This window comes from Scyliorhinus torazame, chromosome 17 (genome assembly GCF_047496885.1).
Source record: "Scyliorhinus torazame isolate Kashiwa2021f chromosome 17, sScyTor2.1, whole genome shotgun sequence".
In the NCBI taxonomy this organism is placed as follows: Eukaryota; Metazoa; Chordata; class Chondrichthyes; order Carcharhiniformes; family Scyliorhinidae; genus Scyliorhinus; species Scyliorhinus torazame.
Genome location: NC_092723.1, coordinates 145663871 through 145688963, shown reverse-complemented (window position 1 = coordinate 145688963; position 25093 = coordinate 145663871). Strand labels below are relative to the sequence as shown.

Here is a 25093-nt window from a genome sequence, read left to right as displayed (position 1 = left end):
ACAGGGGTGTCCCCTGTCCCCCCTGCTCTTCGCACTGGCGATTGAACCCCTGGCTATGGCACTGAGAGAGTCGAGGAACTGGAGGGGGTTGGTGCGGGGTGGGGAGGAACATAGGGTGTCGCTTTATGCGGACGACCTGCTGCTGTATGTGGCGGACCCGGTGGGAGGAATTCCAGAGGTAATGAAGATCCTTAGGGAATTTGGGGACTTTTCGGGGTACAAACTCAATATGGGGAAGAGCGAGCTGTTCGTAGCTCAGCTAGGGGGCCAGGAGAGGGGGATTGGTGAGCTTCCACTAAAAAGGGCGGAGAGGAGCTTCAGATATTTGGGGGTCCAGGTGGCCAGGAGCTGGGGGGCCCTGCATAGGCTTAACTTTACAAGGCTGGTGGAGCAAATGGAGGAGGAGTTCAAGAGGTGGGATGCGTTGCCGCTGTCCCTGGCGGGTAGGGTGCAGTCAATCAAAATGACGGTGCTCCCAAGGTTTTTGTTCCTGTTCCAGTGTCTGCCCGTGCTTATCCCGAAGGCTTTTTTCAGGCGGGTTAACAGGAGTATAATGGGGTTTGTGTGGGCGCGAGGGACTCCGAGGGTGAGAAGGGTGTTCCTGGAGCGGAGTAGAGATAGGGGGGGCTGGCGCTGCCCAACCTCTGTGGGTACTACTGGGCCGCCAATGCGACAATAGTGCGCAAGTGAGTGATGGAGGGGGAGGGGGCTGCATGGAAGAGGCTGGAGGCGGGGTCCTGTGTGGGTATGAGTCTGGGGGCGCTGGCAACGGCGCCACTGTCGCTCCCTCCAAGGAGGTATACCACAAGCCCGGTGGTGGTGGCGGCCCTCAGAATTTGGGGGCAGTGGAGGCGGCATAGGGGGGGATGTTAGGGCCTCGGCGTGGACCCCATTACGGGGGAACCACAGGTTCGCCCCAGGAAGAACAGGTGGCGGGTTTTCGGGGTGGCACAGGGCAGGGATACGAAAGTTGGGGGACCTGTTTGTGGACGGGAAGTTCGCGAGCTTGGGTGAGCTGGAGGAGACGTACGGGCTCCCCCCGGGGAACACCTTCCGGTACTTACAGGTAAGGGCGTTTGCCAGACGGCAGGTGGTGGAATTCCCGCGGCTACTGCCACACACAGTACAGGACAGGGTGCTCTCGGGGGGGTGGGTGGGAGTGGGGAAGATCTCGGAAACTTACCAGGTGATGCAGGAGGAGGAGGAGGCCTCGGTGGTGGAGTTGAGAGGTAAGTGGGAGGAGGAGTTGGGAGAGGAGATCGAAGAGGGGACGTGGGCAGATGCCCTAGGGAGGGTGAATTCTTCCTCTTCGTGCGCGAGGCTCAGCCTCATACAGTTTAAGGTGCTTCACAGGGCACACGTGACCGGGACAAGGATGAGCAGGTTCTTTGGGAGTGAGGACAGGTGTGTTAGGTGCTCAGGGAGCCCAGCAAATCACACCCATATGTTCTGGGCATGCCCAGCGCTGGAGGAATTTTGAAAGGGCGTAGCGAGGACGGTGTCGAGGGTGGTAGGATCCAGGGTCAAGCCGGGCTGGGGGCTCGCAATATTTGGGGTGGCAGAGGATCCGGGAGTGCAGGAGGCGAAAGAGGCCGGAATTCTGGCCTTTGCGTCCCTGGTAGCCCGGCGAAGGATTCTCCTTCAGTGGAAAGATGCGAGGCCCCCAAGCGTGGAATCCTGGATTAGCGATATGGCAGGGTTCATTAAATTGGAGAGGGTGAAATTCGCCTTGAGAGGGTCGGTACAAGGGTTCTTTAGGCGGTGGCAACCGTTCTTAGACTTTCTGGCAGAATGATAGACATTGGTCAATGGCAGCAGCAGCTCGGGGGGGGGGGGGTTTACTTTATTTTGATTTATGTTATTTACACTGGAAGGGTCTGAGGGGGTGTATACACCTGTTGTCTTAAGTTGGGGTGTTAATGGTAATTTATTATTTATGTACAGTGGGGGGGGGGGGGGGGGGGGAGGGAGGGATTTGGGGGGTTGTTTTTTTAGATTGTGTTTTGTACTTAACCCTGACGGGTTCTTTTTTCTTTCTCATTTTGTTATTGATATTTTATGAAAACCTTTCATAAAAATTATTTAAAAAAAAAACAAAGCCATACCTCAAGAAATAATCTTTATACTGCTTTGTTCCTGATTTCAGTTTCTACTTTGTAGACAGAGGCCCTGGAAATCTGTAAACAGCTCACATTAACACTGCTTTGTCCTGCCGTGGACTCTCCTGATCAGCTCTCTCTAGCAGATTCAGTTGTGAGATCCTGGTCTGTTTGTGTCTCTGGCCCGCTCTTCCATATAACAAAACAATCCATTTTCAGTTCTTCATAGATCTGTTGCCTTGCTTACTCGCAGCTAGCAAATGGGGTATTTCTCCTCCGTGATTGCAATTGCGCGCCAAAAGCACGGACGTACAGGGCATGTGTCATTAGTGTATGTGTTGTGTGTGTGACCTGCTCTCTGCCGCCACTTCTAGCGGGAAGACTGTATCGTTCACATTTATAGCCAGTCGCGGCCATTGGGCATTTATCCCACAATCGGGAATGCCATGACCGATCGCTCCACAATCCTCCCGGCACCTGTCCGCGACCTACCCACAGGATGTGACCCGCAGTTTGAAAAATGCTGGTCTAGAGAGATGTACATCAGAACATGAGAACATAAGAACTAGGAGCAGGAGTAGGCCACCTAGCCCCTTGAGCCTACTCCACCATTCAATAAGATCATGGCTGATCTTTTTGTGGACTCGTCTCCACTTACTTGCCTGTAACTCTTAATTTCTTTACTGTTCAAAAATCTATCTATCTTTGCCTTAAAAACATGCAACGAGGTAGCCTCAACTGCTTCACTGGGCAGGGAATTCCACAGATTCACAACCGTTTGGGTGAAGAAGTTCCTCCTCAACTCAGTCCTAAATCTGCTCCCCCTTATTTTGAGACTATGCCCCCTAGTTCCAGTTTCACCCACCAGTGGAAACAACCTCCCTGCTTCTATCTTATCTATTCCCTTCACAATTTTATGTTTCTTTAAGATCCCCCCCTCATTCTTCTAAATTCCAATGAGTAGAGTCCCAGTCTACTCAGTCTCTCCTCATAAGGCAATGCTCTTAAACTCCGGAATCAACCTAGTGAATCTCCTCTGCACATCCTCCAGTGCCAGTACATCCTTTCTCGAGTAAGGGGACCAAAACTGTGCACAGTATTCCAGGTGTGGCCTCATCAGCTGCAACATAACCTCCCTGTTTTTAAAATCCATCCCTTCCAGCAATGAAGGACAAAATTCCATTTGCCTTCGTAACTACCTGCTGCACCTGCAAACCAACGTTTTGTGATTCATTTACAAGGAAACCCAGGTCCCTCTGCACAGCAACATACTGCAATGTTTTACCATTTAAATAGTAGTCAATTTTGCTGTTATTCCTCCCAAAATGGATGACCTCGCATTTACTAACATTGTACTCCATCTGCAAGACTCTTGCCCACTCAAACTATTTATGTCCCTCTGCAGACTTTTAGTATCCTTTGCACATTTTACTCTCCCACTCATCTTAGTGTCATTTGCGAACTTTGGCACATTGCACTTGGTTCCCAACTCCAAATCATCTATGTAAATTGGAAACAATTGCGGTCCCAACACTGATCCCTGAGGCACACCACCAGCCACTGATCGCCAACCAGAAAAACACCCATTTAACCCCACTCATTAACCAATCCTCCATCCATGCTAATACATTACCAGTAACGCCTGCACCTTTACCTCATGCAGCAGCTTTTTGTGGGGCACCTTGTCGAATGCCTTCTGGAAATCCAGATACACCACATCCACCGTGCTGGTAATGTCCTCAAAGAATTCCAGTAAATTAGTTAAACATGAACACATGCTGCATCTGCCCAATGTAGACAATTTAGCCCAGGAGGCTGATTTAATGTCTCCGTTGGTTACAGAATTATAGCAAGTGTCAAGTAAAAGAATTTCGATCCAGCCCAGATCGCCCACAAAGAGGTTCCGTGTTCTCAATCGTTCCCAAGGTCCGTGATTAAAAATTCCGATATTTGCTGTTGTTTACAGGGAAGATTGTCACCGAAAGCACGGTCCAATAATCGTTAACGGAGACGTGGTGTAGACTGGGATTCACGCACATGCACTTACATCGGTGGCAGAGTTAACTAGCTTGGTCGAAGTTACAGTTTGGTTCAGTGGTTGTCGCTTTAAAATTCAATTATTGTGCCGGGAGTTTATCAATGCGATGGGGCCGGGGTTTTACTCTGGTCTGTTCCTGTATAATGTCCTGCGGTTTATATTTAAGTTAAGACAGGGTAGAGTCGAATGCACAAGTTTGAAACATATAGAGTCGCGGATATGTTCCGTTTGTATTTGATTGAACACTCTCAATCCTGCTGCAGAGGGCTGTAGGGGCTGAGACGCAGGTCTGGCAGTCAGTGCTGGGTCACTGCTGCACTGTTCAGGATATCGTGCCTTGACGAGATGTGAAAATGTCTGCCTGTTCCAATCGTTCATGAGGGTGGAAACACCCCATTCTAACGTTCGAAGAAGAGCACGGAGCATATAAAGCTGAAGATCGACTGAGAAAAATATTTGGCCCATTCGAGTTCATCCATTCGATAGAACCTACACGTCCACCCGACGCAACGGCTTTGCAGCCACTGCACGGCCCGAAGGGCAACCATTGTTACAAAGACTACAGCGTCGTTCATGTGGCTAGTCCAGGGCATCTCCCAGCGCTTCACAGCCAATGGTGTACTTTAGAGGTTTGGCCACTGTTGTGATGTAGGGAATTCCGAATGTGAGGAACTTCCTCACATCAGTCCTAAATTTGACTTCAGTTTAAATCTGTGCTCTTTTGTTGGGTTGATCTACAGGCTCACGGCAATGTGGTTTAGTTGTACCTGCGTCTTATGGATAGAGAATGCTGGACTTGCCATCCCATAAAATAATTAATTAAAAACCGTTAAAATTAGATATGAACCATTGAGCGATGATGCCAGGAAGCACTTCTTCATCTGAAAGGGGTTTATAAATCTGGATTTATATTGCAAAAGGATTTTTTTGGGAGGGGGGTTGCTGTGGGGGAGGGGGGGTTGCTGTGGGGGAGGGGGGGTTGCTGTGGGGGAGGGGGGGTTGCTGTGGGGGAGGGGGGGTTGCTGTGGGGGAGGGGGGGTTGCTGTGGGGGAGGGGGGGTTGCTGTGGGGGAGGGGGGGTTGCTGTGGGGGAGGGGGGGTTGCTGTGGGGGAGGGGGGGTTGCTGTGGGGGAGGGGGGGTTGCTGTGGGGGAGGGGGGGTTGCTGTGGGGAGGGGGGGGGGTTGACATTTCCAAATTGAGGGGGGGTTGCTGTGGGGAGGGGGGGTTGACATTTCCAAATTGAGGGGGGGTTGCTGTGGGGAGGGGGGGTTGCTGTGGGGAGGGGGGGTTGCTGTGGGGAGGGGGGGGTTGACATTTCCAAATTGAGACTAATAGGTTTGTGTTTTTCCCGTCGCCTTTGCTACTCTTGACCAAGGCGGGTAGGTGAATGGAGTTAAGACACAGATTAGCCATGGTCCAAATACGCAATGTAACGAGCTCGAGGGGTTGGATGGCCATCCCCTGAACCTGTGCATTGTCTAAGATCTCAATGAGAAGCTCTTGGCCTGTCTGTCCAGAGCTATAACCACATGTCCCGAGACCAACACTCGAACCATCCCGCCAATTACCCAGCGCGCTTCGCGCCGCGCACGCGCAGTCCATTGTTTTGACTAAAAATGCCGTCGGTTTCGAAAGCTGCTGCGACGAGCGCTTCTCCTCAGACGGAGAAACCGTCTCATTACACGTAAGTACCGATCCCGCCTGCAGCAGTCCCACTGCAACTGCAGCCAGCGCCTGCCAGGACCTGCCCGTTGCCAAAAAGATAACGGGAAAAAGTGCATCAAAGATCCCCCCCCCCAATCTAATTTAGCCCCGGAGCAACGACCCTCCCCCGCACGGAGCGGAGCCCAGGCCGTGGGCCCGTCAGGCCCAGCTCACCACCCCATCCCCTCCTCCCTCCCCGCCCCCTCAGCAGCCGCTAATTTCAGGGCTTTTTGTTGTAGGTATCTGAAGGAGTTTCGGACGGAGCAATGCCCGCTCTTCCTGCAGCACAAGTGCGCCCAGCACAGGCCCTTCACCTGCTTCCACTGGCATTTCCTCAATCAGCGGCGGAGGAGGCCCATCAGGAGGCGGGACGGCACCTTCAACTACAGCCCGGACGTTTATTGCACCAAATACGACGAGACGACGGGAATCTGCCCGGACGGAGATGAGTGAGTGGATCGGGCACGGTTTTTTTTTGGCGGGGCCTCGGGTGGTGTTTTCGGGGGAGTCTGGGTCTGCCTCGCTCGGTTGTTGTGTTTCTGTCACCACGGGCTGTGGGTGTTTGTGTTGGCGGGCAGTGTTTGTGGTTGAGAATCGCCCACTCTAGTCACGGCTGTTTACAGTGGACCGCGGGCCGCTGTGTTTGAGCGGGAGACTAGCCGTGTTGTACATTTGAGTTGAATTTTCGCTCCTGTGGCGACTGGGCTTCACATCATCTGCCTGAAATTCACACGTACTTGGAGTTGTATTAAATGCGAGAGTTGCGGGAAAGTGGGTTTGTGTACTTGGGAAATTTATTTCCATTAAAAAACTATATGGTAGTTATAGATGATCTAAGAATGTTTCGCATTCGCTGTCAGCAATCTTTGGGATAGTTTGAATGAAATGAAGCTTGCAAAAAGTTGCAAACTTTAAGGCGATGGGGACTTGTGCTTATTTCTCTACTCGGTATCGAATTTAATGTTTGGCAATATGTTACCTATAGGTGTGTTTTTATGGTGATCACAGATTAAACTGAAATATGGAACATTTGTAGTTTCAGTTTCAGTATTTTGTGTTTGTATCCTTAACATCACGTTGATATTTCAGAAGTTATGTATACATTGGTTTCGAAAGGAGCCCTTGTTTGTAAATGATTTGGTTGAAAGATTAAATTATTTCTTGGGACTTTTTAAAACTTTGGTCTTGTATATAATTTTAAATACAGAATGTAACAAATTTGCATCTTACCTTGTATATATCACTACCTTTCAAAGCAATCACTACCTTTCAAAGCAATTTATGTCATGTGGTTAGAGACCTGAGAGGTGATAAAGTCAGTTTTTCTTTCTGTGGGCATAAGGATGCAGTAGTTTTTCATCTGCACGTGCGATTCTGTTTATTATATTTAGCCACCTTACCTAATCTCTAATTTTTGCTCTTATTCTCCCCATACATCTGTAAAGCCTCATTTTTTCTACATCAAAGTGCAGTGTAAATGTATACTGCTTTTGGAGCTCTTGAATTATTTTTAATGTCAAATAGTGAACTTTTAACGTAGAAACTGCATTCTAGCTCTGTAAATTAGAAAATTAAGGGTCGTTTCTGAAGTTCAAACTTTTCACAGTTATGGAGTCTGAAAGATGAATCATTAATTAAATATGAATCCATCAATAGATTGAAGCTTAAAGTATTTCTTTGTAGTGAGGTGTAATTGTTTTTTTTCACTCAAATGGTGCTTCAAAGCTTGACTTTTTGGAAATGTGAAACAAGGAAATTATGTAATTATTCTCAGGCTGTCCTAAAATTATTCTGTCAATCTCAGGTTGTCCTAAATGACTTCACAGTCAATTTGGTACTTTTGAAGAGTCGTCACTATTGTAATTGTGTGGTTTGCACTGTTTGTGGCACACCACAAGTAACTATTGCTTGAAATTATGTTATTTGAATAATTTGCAGTAGCATGCTGGTGCATTCTGTTAACTTTTGCTGACTGGTTTCTATAAAACAGATGAAACTAGACTGCGTCAATGGAAGGCTAGTTTCATGGTCAGAGTAAACATTTGAAGATGTCACGTTTAACATTTCATGAAAGTTAAAAGAAATGTCTTTTATTGGTTTTCACAGTTTGTTTCACATTTAACTTGAAAGTTAAATTACAAGTTGCATAACCGTGCACAATACATAGCAAAGACAACCAAGGAGAAATTAAAATTAGAAAAGAGAAAAACGAAAGAGAGAAAACTAAAACCGAAACAAACCAAGATCATTATCTATATTTGCATACACTTGACTCCCCTCCCTCCGAGGTCCTCCTTTGGCCAATCTGCCTCTGCTGTACTCAATGTGGCACAAACGTATATTAACCGATGTGTTCTTGTTGTTCATTCTGGCTTCCGTGTGCCCTTGGGCCTGTCCCCTACGGATTTGTCTCTTGTCCCCCGCATTCGTTTTGTGGGCCTTCGTGTTCCGTTTCCATTGGGTTCGCCCGTGTCTCCCACCTCCCCCTTGCTCTCCTGGTTGTTGTCTATGAACGTGTCTTGGAACAAGTTGGTAACGTGGAAGCCATGTTCCGACCAATTTCCAAGAGCCGGTGCAGACTCAATGGGCCGAATGGCCTCCTGCACTGTAAATTCAATGATAATCTATGATTAATCTAGGACAAAGGTTCGGCACAACATCGTGGGCCAAAGGGCCTGTTCTGGGCTGTATTTTTCTATGTTCTATGACCTTCAAATGGCAAATTGTATCTCAACTAGTTGGAGGAATTCCGCCAGTTCGGACAGCCAGTCTGCAGCTTTGGGTGGTGCTGCCGATCACCAGCCGAGCAGGATTCTCCGGCGGGCGATCAGGGAGGCAAAAGTTTGGGCGTCAGCCCCACTCCCCATAATTAGTCTTGGCTGCTCTGAGACCCTGAAGACCGGCACCTTTGGGCACAGCTCCACACTCACCCCTGCAACCTTGGACATTGCCTCAAAGAAGGTAGTCCAGAACCCGATAAGTCTGGAGCAGGCCCAGAACATGTGGATGTGGTTGTCTCGTCTTGGGGGAGCGTACATCCTCCAACAGTCGCCCGTACAGTTCTCATAGTTCCCCCTCCCTGGGTCGCCCGTGCCCAACAGTTCCTCGACTAGTGAGTGTCCTGCTCGTCCATTGGGGTTACATCGTTGTTTCCTTGCAGCAAATGTTTGTGACCTGTGTGTGTCTCCGTTTGTTTCCTTTTGATAGTTGGAACGTCTCCGTGATCTCCTCCAGAGTTGCTATTCTATCATCGGTGTACATGTTTCTCATGAAAATCTCTGAAGTCAAAATATTGTGTGCCATTGCACTTGTGCTTAAAATTATGGTGTGCATCTTTAATGATTCACTCACAGAAGCTTTTTAAAATAACAGCCAACAGGTACATAATTCTGCTCTTTTTTGGACTATTATTTTAGTACAATAACTGTTTGCATCTTTTGTGAAATAATGATTCTTTAAAAGTTTACCATTTGTATGAAATTATGGATTATATAATTGGACTTTAAAAAAAAATTATGAATTATATCATTGTACTTTTCCCAAAATTTAAAGTGGCCAATTCTTTTTTTCCCTCCAGAAGGTGCAATTTTAGCACGGTCAATCCACCTACACTGCACATCTTTGCGTTGTGGGGTTGAGACCCAAGCTGACATGGGGAGAATGTGCAAACTCCACAGGGGCAGTGGCCAAGGGCCAGGATCGAATCCGGTTCTTCGGCACGGTGAGGCAACAGTGCTAACCACTGTGCCACCATGCCTCCCATTATATCATTGTACTTTACCAGATGTACATCGAAGGGAATTGCAAAACTCAGCTCTTTGGTAGCTGAAGGCATGGTCACCAATGGAGGAGCAATTGAAATCAGGCCACTCAATCCCCAAGCCATGTTTACCCTCCACTTGAAAATAATTCTAATCACATTTATCTGTTCTGTTCTCGTCCCTTCACTCACCTGTCCAAGCTAACTTGAATATTGACAGTTTCTACCTTAACCACTAACCTGGAAATAAATTCCAGTCTTTCAACTGTGTGAAGAAGTTTTTCCTGCCCTCTTGTTCTAAATTTCCTGCATTTAACTGTGTATCAATGATGTCATGACCACTTAACTTTACACGATGATTGTTTAAAAATGTTCCTTTAGCTCGATGAAACAGACCGTCCTGAAAAGGGGATGATGAATTCTTGATAAACTCTTTATTTTGGAGAAATGTCCATGTGATCTCGGGCCTCAAGAGGAACTTGAATAGAAAATTGAAACTCATCGAGTTGTCAAGTGGCAGTTTAGCACCTTTCTCTCAGAGCAAAGAACAGTTGCTGCAGAAATACGGGCAGCAGAATTGGAACTTTCTTCGTTGTCATATAAGAAATGGGGAGAAGTAGTAAAGCTCTCTATGTAGAACTGATTAAACTGTTTAAAGGAATTGGACACAGTAAACTCTGGAATTCTGGATTGTTTGAATGTTATGACCTGTGGAAGGAGAATCATTGAGTTGTACCTTGCTGGTGATAATTGTAGCTGGACAAAATTCAGACTGAATGGTGCAAGTGTGAGAGGACAATGGAATATTTGACCCGGTATCTGGGGGAAAGGCAATTATGATGCGATGAGGCAAGACTTGCGATGCATCGGATGGAGGGGAAAACTCCAGGGGATGGGCACAATGGAAATGTGGAGCTTGTTCAAGGAACAGCTACTGCGTGTCCTTGATAAGTATGTACCTGTCAGTCAGGGAGGAAGTGGTCGAGCAAGGGAACCGTGGTTTACTAAAGCAGTCGAAACACTTGTCAAGAGGAAGAAGGAGGCTTATGTAAAGATGAGACATGAAGGTTCAGTTAGGGTGCTCGAGAGTTACAAGTTAGATAGGAAGGACCTAAAGAGAGAGCTAAGAAGAGCCAGGAGGGAACATGAGAAGTCTTTGGCAGGTAGGATCAAGGATAACCCTAAAGCTTTCTATAGATATGTCAGGAATAAAAGAATGACTTGGGTAAGAGTAAGGCCAGTCAAGTACAGTAGTGGGAAGTTGTGCGTTGAGTCCGAGGAAATAGGAGAGGTGCTAAATGAATATTTTTCGTCAGTATTCACACAGGAAAAATACAGTGTTGTCGAGAAGAATACTGAGATTCAGGCTACTAAACTAGAAGGGCTTGAGGTTGATAAGCAGGAGGTGTTAACAATTCTGGAAAGTGTGAAAATAGATAAGTCCCCTGGGCCGGATGGGATTTATCCTAGGATTCTTTGGGAAGCTATGGGGTAGGTTGCTGAGCCTTTGGCTTTAATCTTTAAGTCATCTTTGTCTACAGGAATAGTGCCAGAAGACTGGAGGATAGCAAATGTTGTCCCCTTGTTCAAGAAGGGGAGCAGAGACAACCCCGGTAACTATAGACCAGTGAGCCTTACTTCTGTTGTGGGCAAAATCTTGGAAAGGTTTATAAGAGATAGGATGTATAATCATCTGGAAAGGAATAATTTGATTAGAGATAGTCAACACGGTTTTGTGAAGGGTAGGTCGGCCTCACAAACCTTATTGAGTTCTTTGAGAAGGTGACCAAACAGGTGGATGAGGGTAAAGCAGTTGATGTGGTGTATATGGATTTCAGTTAAGGGTTTGATAAGGTTCTCCACGGTAGGCTACTGCAGAAAATACGGAGGCATGGGATTCAGGGTGATTTAGCAGGTTGGATCAGAAATTGGCTAGCTGGAAGAAGACGAAGGGTGGTGGTTGATGGGAAGTGTTCAGACTGGAGTCCAGTTACTAGTGGTGTACCACAAGGATCTGTTTTGGGGCCACTGCTGTTTGTCATTTTTATAAATGACCAGGAGGAGGGGGTAGAAGGATGGGTGAGTAAATTTGCGCATGACACTAAAGTCGGTGGAGTTGTGGACAGTGCGGACGGATGTTACAAGTTACAGAGGGACATAGATAAGCTGCAGCGCTGGGCTGAGAGGTGGCAAATGGAGTTTAATGCAGAAAAGTGTGAGGTGATTCATTTTGGAAGAAATAACAGGAAGACATTACTGGGCTTATGGTAAGATTCTTGGCAGTGTGGATGAGCAGAGAGATCTCGGTGTCCATGTACATAGATCCCTGAAAGTTGCCACCCAGGTTGAGAGGGTTGTTAAGAAGGCGTACGGTGTGTTAGCTTTTATTGGTAGAGGGATTGAGTTTCGGAGCCATGAGGTCATGTTGCAGTTGTACAAAACTCTGGTGCGGCCGCATTTGGGGTATTGCGTGCAATTCTGGTCGCCGCATTATAGGAAGGATGTGCAAGCATTGGAAAGGGTGCAGCGGAGATTTACCAAAATGTTGCCTGGTATGGAGGGAAGATCTTATGAGGAAAGGCTGAGGGACTTGAGGCTGTTTTCGTTAGAGAGAAGAAGGTTAAGAGGTGACTTAATTGAGGCATACAAGATGATCAGCGGATTGGATAGGGTGGACAGTGAGAGCCTTATTCCTCAGATGGTGATGTTTAGCGCGAGGGGACATAGCTTTAAATTGAGGGGAGATAGATATAAGACAGATGTCAGAGGTAGATTCTTTATTCAGAGAGTAGTAAGGGCATGGAATGCCCTGCCTGCAACAGTAGTGGACTCGCCAACACTAAGGGCATTCAAATGGTCATTGGATAGACATATGGACGATAAGGGAATAGTGTAGATGGGCTTTAGAGTGGTTTCACAGGTCGGCGCAACATCGAGGGCCGAAGGGCCTGTACTACGCTGTAATGTTCTATGTTCGAGTATGGCAGGGAGAGGTGAATGTCTGGTGTGAATGACTTTATGATTGTTCCTTTAATGCTACATATGTCAGAAGTGTGACATAAAATAAAAATATTTCCTCAGACCTAATTCAGCTATGTTAGTTTATGCAAAACTGATATTTTTCTTTAGTTTGATGTGTTAGTTCCCTGTTAATTAATGTTCAAACTGTTGATTTCAGTTTGTTTGAAGCAATAAAGGTATTATAAAAATGTCAGTTGGTTTATTTCCGTTGGTCGTTTGGGAAATTTGTCTCTTTTTAAAAGTTGATCTACAGGGATCTTAAAAATATCCCTCATCCGTGACCCTTCAATAATGAGACTTTGGGCAGCAAGGTGGGCACTGCAGTCTCACGGCGGGGAGGTCCCAGGTTCGATATCGGCTCTGGGTCACTGTTCGTGTGGAGTTTGCACATTCTCCCCGTGTTTGCATGGGTTTCGCCCCACAACACAAAGATGTGCAAGGTAGGTGGATTGAACACACTAAATTGCCCCTTTAATTGGAAAAAATGAATTGGGTACTCTAAATTTATAAAAAACAAACAAACAATGAGACTAGCCTGTTTCTATATACTTTCATCCAACCCTACATAATTGTAAACACTTAATAATATTGCTTCAATTTACATTTTTATAATGGGGGAATAACCTATTTTTCATCTGTCTTCATATTTGTCTTTCCTCAAATCAGGCGGTGATATCTCGGTGAATCTTCATTGCATACTCCAATATCTCGATGTCTTTTCTGTATTGTGCAGCCAAACACTGCACACAGCACTCGCACTACAGGCTCATTGTTACAACTCGACTCATTTTGTATCTCTTGGGATAGAACCTAAAATTAGAACTGAATAGAACCATTTGACTTTTTAATGATCTTATTAATCTGGAATATCCTTAATGTCCTGTGAAATTAGACATCCGAATGGAGAACTGAATGCTGAAAGACATTGTTACCTGCTTGCAACCATACTTTAAAAAAACCCTGCTCTTAATTAAAATATTTTTAATCCCATTTGAATCTGTTCTTCAATATAAATAAAATGTAACTATTACTTTAGAATAAATTAGGCGTTTATTTAGTTTGCTCTCAGTTTGGGCATAGACTCCAATTTAAAAAAAAAAAAAAACTGGATCCCAGGAGATTCAAGCAGGATTTACAGTGGATTGGTGAAGCCATATGGTTAGTTTGTCTGGAGCTGTATATAACGCAAGCAGTGTCTCAATTTTTTTAATTTTTCTGCGTTTATTGGTTTTCTAGCACAATACAGTATTACCGTTGCCAATATTATTAAAACATTACAAAAAGTACAGTAAGTGACTGTGGCCCACCAGTATTAATATTTACAGGTGCTAATCTTTAAATCTATCTTTATTTGAAGAGGGTAATTTACACAAATTACAGAGTGGACTAATGATGGTGACCTGTCTGTCTGCCACATTATTATGCAATATCATAAATCATGAATAAAGATTTAATTTCTTTTAAAGATCAGAATAACTAAACTTCGTTGCCTTTTCAGACCCCCTTCCATAGTTTCAGGATTGGAAGGTATAGACAATAGATTTGGCTTTGCCAGTGAATGAATAAAAATAATAAGACAGTTGGAAAAATTTCAGCTCCCTGCAACCAACTTGTTTAGATCCAGATTTGTGGTTTTTTTGGGAGGGGGAGTATCTCGGGTATTTATGGGCAGATCCTATCCGCGGAGACGGCTCTGTTGAATGAGGTGAAGGTGAAATGGGAGGATGAATGGGTCCTATCCTGGATGATGTGGTGTGGCGCGATCGTCTTCGTAGGGTCAACTCCACATCCTCCTGTGTTCGGCTTAATTTGATCAAGTACAAGATGGTGCACAGGGTTCTGGTTGTGTCCCAAGTTGTTAAGCTTTTGGGCCTCTTTCCTCAACACCATGTCAGAGATTCTTAATGTCAAAATGGAGCCTTGTCCGCTATTGCTTCACAGGGCCAGGATCCCAGGTTCGATTCCCGACTTGGCTCACTGTCTGTGCGGAGTCTGCACATTCTCTCTCATCTGCGTGGGTTTCCTCCGGTTTCCTCCCACAGTCCAAAGATGTGCAAGTTAGGTGGATTGGCCATGCTAAATTGCCTTTAGTGTCCAAACAGGTTAGGTGGGGTTACAGGGATAGGGTGTAGGGTGCTCTTTCCAAGGGCCGGTGCACTGTTAGTTTGATATTTATGTACGGCGAGTGTGTGGAAAAAGTGAAGTTTAAGCAGAACTCCTTTTAGTTGCATGAGTAAAAGAAAATAGGGAAATTTTGATTCTTTTTAAAATTTAGAGCACCAAATTAATTTTTTCCCCCCAATTAAGTGCAAATTTAGTGTAGCCAATCCACCTACCCTGCACATCTTTGAGGCAAAACCCACGCAAACACTGGGAGAATGCAAACTCCACAAGGACAGTGACCCAGAGCCGGGATCGAACCTGGGACCTCGGCGCCATGAGGCAGCAGTGCTAACCACTGTGCCATCGTGCTGCCCTGGACATTTTGATTCTTAACTTGTATTTTTTTTTGGCCAGCTAAAATGGAAAGACTGGAATGGTTTATCGTTTTGACTGACCGATGTAGGGAGTCTCAAAATTACTGTCTAAAACAGTAGGGAGTCTCAAATTACTGTCTAAAACAGTTGAGAACGTGGTCATTGTAATTTAGTTGGTGGAATTTTGAAGCAGTAATATTTAGTAAAAGTGAAAACTTTTGTTATTTTAGCATGCCTCTTGCCAATTTTATTTTGCTCCCTTGTTTTAGCATTGATTGCCTTTTCAGTACATCATTAATTTCTTGGTGTTAGCAGATTGCTTTACTGCACTTAACTGGATACGTCCTTGCAAGCATCTTCCAGTGGGGGTCACCTAGCTGGTGGCCAAGAGTCTTGGCTGATTTTTTTCTTTTTTCCCTAATCCAAAGTTGCTGTACATTTTGGAAATTAATAACTTGAATTTGTATAGTGTCTTTCAGAACCTCAAGGGGCAGCATGGTGGCGTAGTGGTTAACACTACTGCATCATGGCGCCGAGGTCCCAGGTTCGATCCCGGCTCTGGGTGACTGTCCGTGTGGAGTTTTCCCATTCTCCCCGTGTTTGCGTGGATTTTGCCCCCACAAACCAAAGATGTGCAGGGTAGGTGGATTGGCCACGCTAAATTGCCCCTTAATTGGAAAACGTGAATTGGGTACTCTAAATTTAAAAAAAAAAAAGTCTTTCAGAACCTCAATATCCCAAATTGCTTTTCAAGCAATAGCGTACTTTCAAAGTTATGCCACTGTTGTGATTATAAGGAATGTGGCAGCCAGTGTATGCAGGACAAGATCCGACAGACAGCAAATAGCAATGTGATCATGAACAAATCATCTGCTTTGGAATTATTGGTTGAGACGGTGGGCAAAGTTCTCTTGCTCTTCAAAATAATAGCATGAAATATTTTCCTCCATCTGAATGGGCAGGTGGGGGTCCTGGTTTAGCACCTCAGAAGAAAGGTGGCAACTCCGAATGTACCATACCACACATTCTCGTTAGTGCTCTGAATTGCCAACCTAGATTATGTGCTTAAGTCTCTGAAGTGGGATTCAACACAAACTGACTCGGAGGCAAGAGTGCACACCAGTAAGCCAAGGCTGGTCTATTTTTGTCTCTGAAATGATCAATGGGGTGTGGAGGATATCGAGCAGCCAAGGGGGAAAAACTAGGAATAGAGGGGAGAATCTGAAGTGTATGTATGCCATGCCTAAAATAGCACGGGCTTGAGATGAGATCTGGGTTGTTTGTGGTCTGTGTGGCTTTGCTGTTCTGTATTGGGACAGCTGCTGATGCTGCCATGTTTAAAAAAAAATGTATATTTTTTATTGCAGTTTACATTCTTGCACTGTGCAGGACATGACTGAAAGAATTATTATTTACAATTTACATGCTGTTCCGTTTTTCCATTTCTACTATTTTCGGGCCCTATCTTCGGCCCTTTTCTCCGCCGTCGATTGTTTATTTGCTCTTATAGCTTTGTGGAGGGACCCTTTGGCCCCCACTTCGGCCTCTCACTGAGTTCCCTCCTGGCGTTTCCTTAGGTCTCTCCCCTGTTACCCACCGCCCACCCTTTGTTCCTTTCTGCTTTCTGTGGTCCTGGTGGCTCCCATGCATATTCCCCTCCCTTCCTATCTGTTGTTGGCTTCAAACATGTCCTGGAACAGACTGATGAATTGCCCCCACGCTTTGAGAAACCCTTGGATGGTGTATTTGATCTTCCCCAGATGGAGAAATTCCGATAGGTCTGCCAGCCAGTCTGCAGCCCTGGGTGATGGTGCTGATTGCCAACTGAGCAGGATTCTCCGGCGGGTGATTAGGGAGACAAAAGCAAGGGCGTTAGCCCTCTTCCCCACATGTAGTTCTGCTGATCTGATACCCCGAAGACTGCCACTCTTGGGCATGGCTCCACCCTCATCCCCACAACCTTGAATATTGCCTCAAAAGGGTGTCTAGATCCTGGCAAGCCTTGAAGAAGTGTGTCTAGTTCCCGGCAAGCCAAGAACACGTGAGCGTGGTTGGCCGGACCTCCCTTGCACCGTTCACATTTGTCCTCCACCTCCGGGAAGAATCTGCTCATTTGGGTTCTTATCAGGTGTGCTCTGTGCACCACTTAAAGCTGCAATAGCCTTGTGCAGAAGGAGGTAGAGTTGGCTGGCGCTGCTAGTTGACAAAAAATGGATATGGTTTCCTAAGGATGGTGGGAGGGGGGGAATGTCTGAACTTTAGAGCAATGATTATTTAGTGTATCCTGGAGACTAATACTGTTAAAACTTTGTATTTGATCTCTCCATCATAACCCTGAGTGACTAACCCGCTCAATAAATCCCTCTCCCTGATAGTTTTACTCTAAATTCTGATGTATTTTGTCAAGATTGTGGATTTTATTCCTCACCAATGTGGCCAACCAACTCTGTTACTTCCTGGGGCCATCGGGAGCGGTGCTGTTGCCAACGCCTCAACCCCGATCCCCTGCACAGACTCTCCTCCATTCTAACTCACTGGGAGTGCCCCCCCCCCCCCCCCCCCCAAGCCAGCCAGCTCCTCCCCTTTTCAGTATTCACCACCCAGTAATAATATAGTAAATACGGGAGCTCCTGTAGTTTTCCAATTAGATTTATACCCCATACTGATGCCTCATGGCGTCGAGGACCCGGTTTTGACCCTGTCGTGTGGAGTTTGCACATTCTCCCCATGTCTGCATGGGTCTGACTCCCACAACCCAAAGGATATGCCGGGTAGTGGGTTGGCCACACTAAATTGCCCCTTAATTGGAAAAAAAGAATTGGGTACTCTAAATTTAAAAAAAAAAGAAGATTTTTACCCCATTGGATAGTAATGAAGGTCGTGTTCCTGAGATCTGGGGATGGCCCTCTTCGTCCCAGAGCCAGAGGATGAACAATTGGGAGTCGTGACATGAGCTGATAGCCACAGGCATAGTAGACCTATGCAAGTTTACAATCTGGCCTCCAATTACGTTGGCTTTCACCTGTTCGTTGGCCTGCTTAAGCTCATCGATGGTTGGTAGATTGTGGAGAGAATTCTTCACAGAATGTCGGACAGCCTGGACCGTCTCCTCCGATCAGTGCAGTCCTGGTTGAGGAGTAGTTTGAAGTACTTCTTTTAACCCTGATGGATAGCGTCATTGTCCTGTGATCAGAGAGGGCTTTGTCCGACCAAGTGGGATCTGTCGGTTGTCTTGGTAGCTGGGAAGAAGGTGCACATGTCATGCTGGTTGGTGTAGACCTGAATCTCATGTGTCTTCTCCACCTACCAGTACTCTTCATGTCGCAAACCACAGCCTTCAGTTGGTGGTACATTGATGTGTTTTGCCAGGTTTGTAGGTGACTGCCAGGCTCTGAAGGTTCGAGGAGATTGTGGATCACTGTGTCATTGGTGTCAAATCAGCCGTGGTTCCATTGTGGCACAAACCCGATAATCTTTGCGTACGTGTCCAAGACAGCATATTTGAGTTGCTCCCAGTGCACCTGGGTGAAGTGATGGGCACTTGCTTCAGTGCACTGTGCAACTGCACCTGGAACTCTTCCCGCTGCCTTGGATCCTTCAATGCTGCAACATTCAGCTTTCTCCCTGTGGCCTTTTGGATCCTCTGGTATCTCGGTGTCAGGCAGCTGTTGAACACCGATGTTAAAGTGTACAAGTTGGTGGTCTGGCCAGCAATATTCTGAACTCTTCATGCCCCTCGTGACAAGCACGCCCCTCTTGTCCCTCGGACAGAGATGTAGTACAGGAGATGCCAATGTCCTGACCTTCGGTGCCTCCACGTGGTCTTGAGCTGGTTCTTCTGGAGGAAAACTCTTGTTTGTTACATTAGACCATATTGGGCACACTTGGTCACGAATAGGATGCAGTTGTCATTGGCCTCCCCATACCATTCCTGTCAATAGTTGTACTCCAGATTTCGTCACCTCCAATTCGGTCCTTCAAGTCACCTGGGAGGATGACCTTGTTGTCCTTGGGGATGGGAGAAAGGATGCCATCGAGATCAGAGTAGAACCTCTACTTAACTTGATGGTTGGGATCTGAAGTCAGGGCGTATGTGCTGATGATAGTAGCGCATTGGTTACAACTGAGATTTGTTGGCTTAGGCCATCAAGCTCTCACTGACACTCCAGAGGAGTTTGGAGAGCTTGGCGATGATCTTGTTCCTCATGGCGAAACCAACTCCGTGGATGCAGGGGATCACTATTTGATTTGCCTATCCAGAAGAAGGTGTACTGTCCACTGGTCTCTCTCAGCTGCCCCTCCCAGCGAGCCGGGTTATCTAAGAGCAGCAATATTGATGCTATATTTTGCTAGCTCCCGGGGCACGATGGTCGTTCGACTTTCCGGGCGGGCAATCTTTGGTTTGTCAATGAACGTTCTCACATTCTAGATTTCAAGGTTTAGCGTCTTTCTTTGACCACAAAAATGGTGATCCCACTGGGTGCGGTTTCTCAACTAGGATAAATGGGGCAGTCTATTTTTTGCGACACCCATTCTAGCCTCCTCCCTGTTGGGGTCAGCAGAGGGCTGCTCAGCCGTGGATACAATTGCCGAAAGACACCCCTGCCCTGGCACATGTCCACGACGACCATCAAGCACCGGCCACCGCCTGTGTTCAGCATCTTGGCTGGGAGCCTCCAGGTATCACAGGCCTGTCCTGTCGCCAATCTCCCACAGCCACAGAGATTTTGCTTTTGCCTGACCGAGGCCTGTGTGTGACATTGTTTAGCGTGTTGGTGGCCAGATTCAGTTGCATGGTGGACCACAGCGACTGGGGCCACTTCCCTGTTGCAGGCTTCTTCCACCGTCACAACCATTGGGGCCACTGCCCCCCCTCCACCTGCTCTGCCGTTGAGGACGACTTGGATTGTTCTTTGTTTGGAACCTCCCCTTTGACCGTACCGCCATGGGAGACCCTACCAGGATTGTGCGCTCCAGACGTGTAGTTCTCTGGTTCATTGGGACACGCAAGTCCCTCCATCACAGCAAGCTGACAATCTCCGAAAGGATGCACACATTACAGACAGCTTAACATTAACCAGCTCACGGACCCTCAGTTTGGGCTCCGCCAGGCTCACTCAGCTCCTGACTTCATTATAGCCTTCGTTTAAACACAGGCAAAAGAGCTGATCGCCAAAGGTGAGAGTGATGGCCTCTTGACATCAAGGCAACACTTGGCTGGGAATAGGTGGAAACCCTCCCCACCTTGGAGTCATACATGGCACAAAGGAAGATGGTTGTGTGATGAATGTAGGAATTTCAGCTGTTTTGAATTAGATGCAAAAAGGATTAAAAGCATGGGATAGTATGTGACTGCTGCAGTCATGTTTTAAAAAATCCGGGTTTGAAAGACCGCTAGGCTTTTTGGAGACAGCGTGCAATTAAAGCGTCGTAAAAGTTTGGGCTAATGGACTTTTATTTGGATTGAGGGTTCCCTCAGGAGTAGATAATTAGAGACGTTGTGTTCAGCTTAGTGAGATGAAGTAGTTAATGGGAGCAGTCAGATGTTGGGGTTCAGAACTAGATTTTGGCTGGGAGGTGAGCTGAGAAGGTTTCTGAAGGAATACAGCCAGCGATTCTGCACTATTCTGACAGGGGGTCAGGTCTCAGTCTTTGAAGCAGTCTCAAAAGATCTCTTAAAGTGGAGTATTCAAGGCATTTCTTTAAATAAATATCATTGAGTCTGCTTACTATATTTAAAAGTGGATTGGGAGGGCAGCACGGTGGCACAGTGGATAGTGATGCTGCCTCACAGCGCCGAGCACCCAGGTTCGATCCCAGCTCTGGGTCACTGTCTGTGTGGAGTTTGCACATTCTCCCCGTGTTTGAGTCGGTTTCGCCCCAGCAGCCCAAAAGATGTGCAGGGTAGGTGGATTGGCCACGCTAAATTGCCCCTTTATTGGAAAAATGAATTGGGTACACTAAATTTAAAAAAAAAAAAAGTGGATTGGGACCGGAGGTGATTTTGTTGCTTGAGTGGAAATCAAGATGGCAGTTAAGGGTTGTTGTGTCAATATTGATTAGCATTGTTTCAGGGGTAATTCTTGTGTGGTGTTAAAAATATCCCTATTTTGTGTGAAATCACTCCAGGGGCAGGGTATTCTTTCATTATTCCAAAATTAATCCAGGGGCAGGGTATCCTTTCATCATTGCAAAATTAAAATAAAATATTGGGGTTTCTGTCCAGTATCCTAGCAACTGTTGGGGCCTGGTCCAGGATCCAAATAGTTAGATGCCAATCATCTCTGTTCCAGGACATCACTGCAGGAGTTCTTCAGGGTAGTATTTTAGGCTTAATCTTCAGCAGCTTCATCAATGATTTTTCTTCCCATCACAAGGTCAGAAATGAGATGTTCGCTGCTGATGACTGCACAATGTTCACTACTATTCGCGATTCCTCAGATAATGAAGCAGTCCATGTCCAAATGCAGCAAGACGTGGACAATATCCAGGCTCAGGCTGACAAGTGGCACCACAAGTGCCAGGAAATGACCATCTCGAATAAGAGAGGACCTAACCGTCGCCCCATGACATTTTAAAATATTTTTTATTCTCCTTTTTCACATTTTCTCCGAAATTTACACCCACCAACAATAAACAATAATCAGTAACAAATATGTCAATCCCCATATCAATAACAACGATCCCATCCTCCCACCAAACCCCAAACATTAGCCCGCATGTTCACACAAACAAATGACAAAAAGGAATTTGGGATCATCCATAATCGCCATTATCACACACAGTCCCCCCCCAGTAATGTTCGATGTTATTCAGGTCTTGAAAGTGCATAATGAATAATACCCATGAATTGTAGAACCCCTCCATCCTTCCCTTCAGTTCAAACTTAACCTTCTCAAGAGTCAAGAATTCCAACAGGTCCCCCCCGCTACGCCAGGGCACAGGGTGGAGAGGTTGCTCTCCACCATCAGGATCCGCCTTTGGGCGATCAACGAGGCGAAGGCTACAACATCTGCCTCCGCACCCGTTTCCAATCCTGGCTGGTCCGACACCCCGAATATGGCCTCCCGGGAGCCCAGGTCCAGTTTCACGTGTACCACTTTAGAAATTACCTTAAAAACCTCCTTCCAGTAATCCTCTAGTTTGGACAGGATCAAAACATATGAATGTGATTAGCGGGGCCCCCCCGCAACGTTCACACGCATATTCTACTCCTTCAAAGAATCGGCTCATCCTCGCCCTCGTGAGGTGTGCTCTGTATTACCACCTTCAGCTGTATCAGCCCCAACCTCACGTACGAGGTGGAGGCATTCACTCTCCGGAGCACCTCACACCAGAACCCCCCCTCCATATCCTCTCCCAACTCTTCCTCCCACTTTGCTTTGATCCCTTCCAGTGGTGCCTTCTCCTCTTCCAAAATAGCTCCGTAAACCGCCGACACTATCCCCTTCTCCAGTCCCCCTGTCGTCAGCACCTCCTCCAATGTGGAGGCCGGCTCCACCGGGAAGCTCTGTATCTAATCATTTCTCCCTGCTCCAGCCCATGCTTCGCTTCCAGCTCCTTCAATCCTGCAAACCGACCCCTAAGAAACAAATCTTTTAGTGTCTTAATCCCCTTCTCCTCCCATTTCTGAAAATTTCCATCCCACTTCCCTGGTTCAAATCTGTGGTTCCCCCGAATCGGGATTTCCCTTGACCCTGCCCCCAACCCGAAGTATTGGCAAACTGCCTCCAAATTCTCAATGAAGCTATTATTACCGGACTCCCGAGTATTTCCCCGGGGCCATCGGGAGCGGCGCTATTGCTAGTGCTTTCAACCCTGACCCCTGCACAAACTCTCCGCTATTCTGACCCACTGGGAATTAAACCCTCTGACCCAGCTCCGCACCTTCTCCACACTTGCCCCCCAGTAGTAATACATCAGTTTCGGAAGACGACCCCCCCCCCCCCCCCCCCAAATCTCCTCCCCCGCCTTCCCCTCTGTAGCAGTAGCCCCATGACTTTAATGGCATTGCTATCGCTGAATTCCCTACTTTCAACTGGGGGTTACCATTAACCAGAAACTGAACTGGATTAGCCATATAAATACTGTGGCTGCTGGAGCAGATCAAAAGGCTAGGAATCATGCAGCAAGTAACTCACTTTCTGACTCACCAAATCTTGTCCACCATCTATAATGCACAAATCAGGAGTGTAATGGAATACTCTCTATTTGCCTGGATGAGTGTAGCTCCAACAACACTCTAAGCTTGACACCATCCAGGACAAAGCAGCCTGCTTGATTAGCACCCCAGTCACAAACATTTACTTCTTCCACCATTGGCGAATAGTAGCAGCTGTGTGTACTGTTTGCAAGATACACTGCAGGAACTCGGCAAGATTCCGTTGGCAGCATCTTCCAAATCCATGACCACTACCATTTAGAAGAAGAACGAGCAGCAGATACTTGGGAACACCACCATCTGAAGGTACACCTCAGTCACTTGCCACCCTAACTTGGAAGTAGGGTGCTTTTCTTTCCCTGTCACTGAGTCAAAATCCTGGAAGTCCCTCCCTAACAGCATTGTGGGTGTACCTACACCTAGGGGACTGCTGCAGTTCAAGAAGGCAGTTCACCACCGCCTTCTCAAGGGCAACTAGGGATGGGATATAAAAATGCTGGCCTCGCCAGTGACATTCATATCCTATAAAATGAATTTTAAAACATTTCTGTTGAATCCTTTAATAATTTTTAACACTATGTTGTGATCGCCTCGTGATCTAAACTCAAGGGCATTAACCCCATCATTAATCCTGGCTTAACCATTTGACCTCCACTATCATTCTGGAAAATCTATGTGCTCTTTCCTTCAGCTATGGCTTAGTTTGTATTACTTTTTTGCTTCTGAATCACAAGGTTGTGGATTCACGTTCCACTCCAGATACTTGAGCACAAAAGCTAGGTTGACACTCCAGTGCAGTACTGAGGGAGTTGCTGCAAAGTCACAGCTACTGTTTTTTTGGATAAGCCATCAAGCAGTAACTCTGAATGTTTTTTGAGGTGAAAATAAAAGATCCCATGGCATTGTTTCGAAGAAGAACAGGTGTCCTGGTCCATATGTATGTCAGCATCACAAACATGATAGATCTGATCAATCATAGAATGATTACTGCACAGAAAATTGAGTTAAACCCACAATCAGATCCTCATTGATCTTATTGAATGGTGGAACAGGCTTAAGGGGCCAAATGGCCTACTGCTGCTCCTATCTCTTGTGCTGTTACTGTCATTTTGTCCCTCATGTTTGTGCTGGCTCTCTGCAAGAGCAACTTGGCTAGTTTCCCCCCTCCTGCCTTTTCCTGTTTTTTTATTTCTGTTTGTGGGAACTTGCTGTACTCAAATTGACTGCTGCATTTCCTACAGTATTAGTGTCAAGTGTTTTATTGGCTGTAAAGAACTTTGAGGTGTCCCAAAGTCATGAAAGACGCTATATAAACACAAGTTTACCTCCATCATTTGCCCCCTCCCAATGCTGGTATATTATTTTCTGAGGTGCAGCACACAAACTAAACATTGTTTTCCTAATGGGATTTGATAGTTAACTACAGGTTCCTTTCCCTTGTGTTCCAGCCCACTGAAGTAAAATACCAATATAGTGCTAGCTTTTTTGATGAATATTTGTACCTGTGCATTAGCCCTGAGTAAATCACATCCAAATCCCTTTCCTCCTTCATAGTGTTTTGCCTCTCCATTTAGAAAGTTTCAGTTTCTCTGACTTGGATTTGAACTTGATGACCTTGCACTTCCCCACATTGAACTCTTTTAAAAAAACAAAATATATATATATAATTTATTGACATTTTTCAAACCGAGATTTTCCATTTTTACAACATAATAAAGAAATATGCATTAAACGTTATTTAAATAATATATTAAACTAACAAATGAAAAAAAGATATAAACAAAAAGCAAATATCAACAACTGGCAAAAAACAAAAACACAGGATAATACCCC

At 46.1% G+C, this 25093-nt stretch overlaps 1 protein-coding gene across 2 annotated transcripts in view; it reads left to right on the top strand.

Annotated features, from left to right (window-relative positions):
• Positions 1-5718: 5718 nt before the first annotated feature.
• The window catches only part of unkl (unk like zinc finger), a 262287-nt gene continuing 242912 nt past the window's right edge, over positions 5719-25093 (top strand). For both annotated transcript variants that reach the window (XM_072481215.1, XM_072481214.1), the window contains exons 1-2: positions 5719-5821; positions 6081-6290. In XM_072481215.1, the coding sequence (XP_072337316.1) occupies positions 5754-5821; positions 6081-6290 (278 nt within the window). In that variant the 5' untranslated portion in view covers positions 5719-5753. The remainder of the gene's footprint in view (positions 5822-6080; positions 6291-25093) is intronic.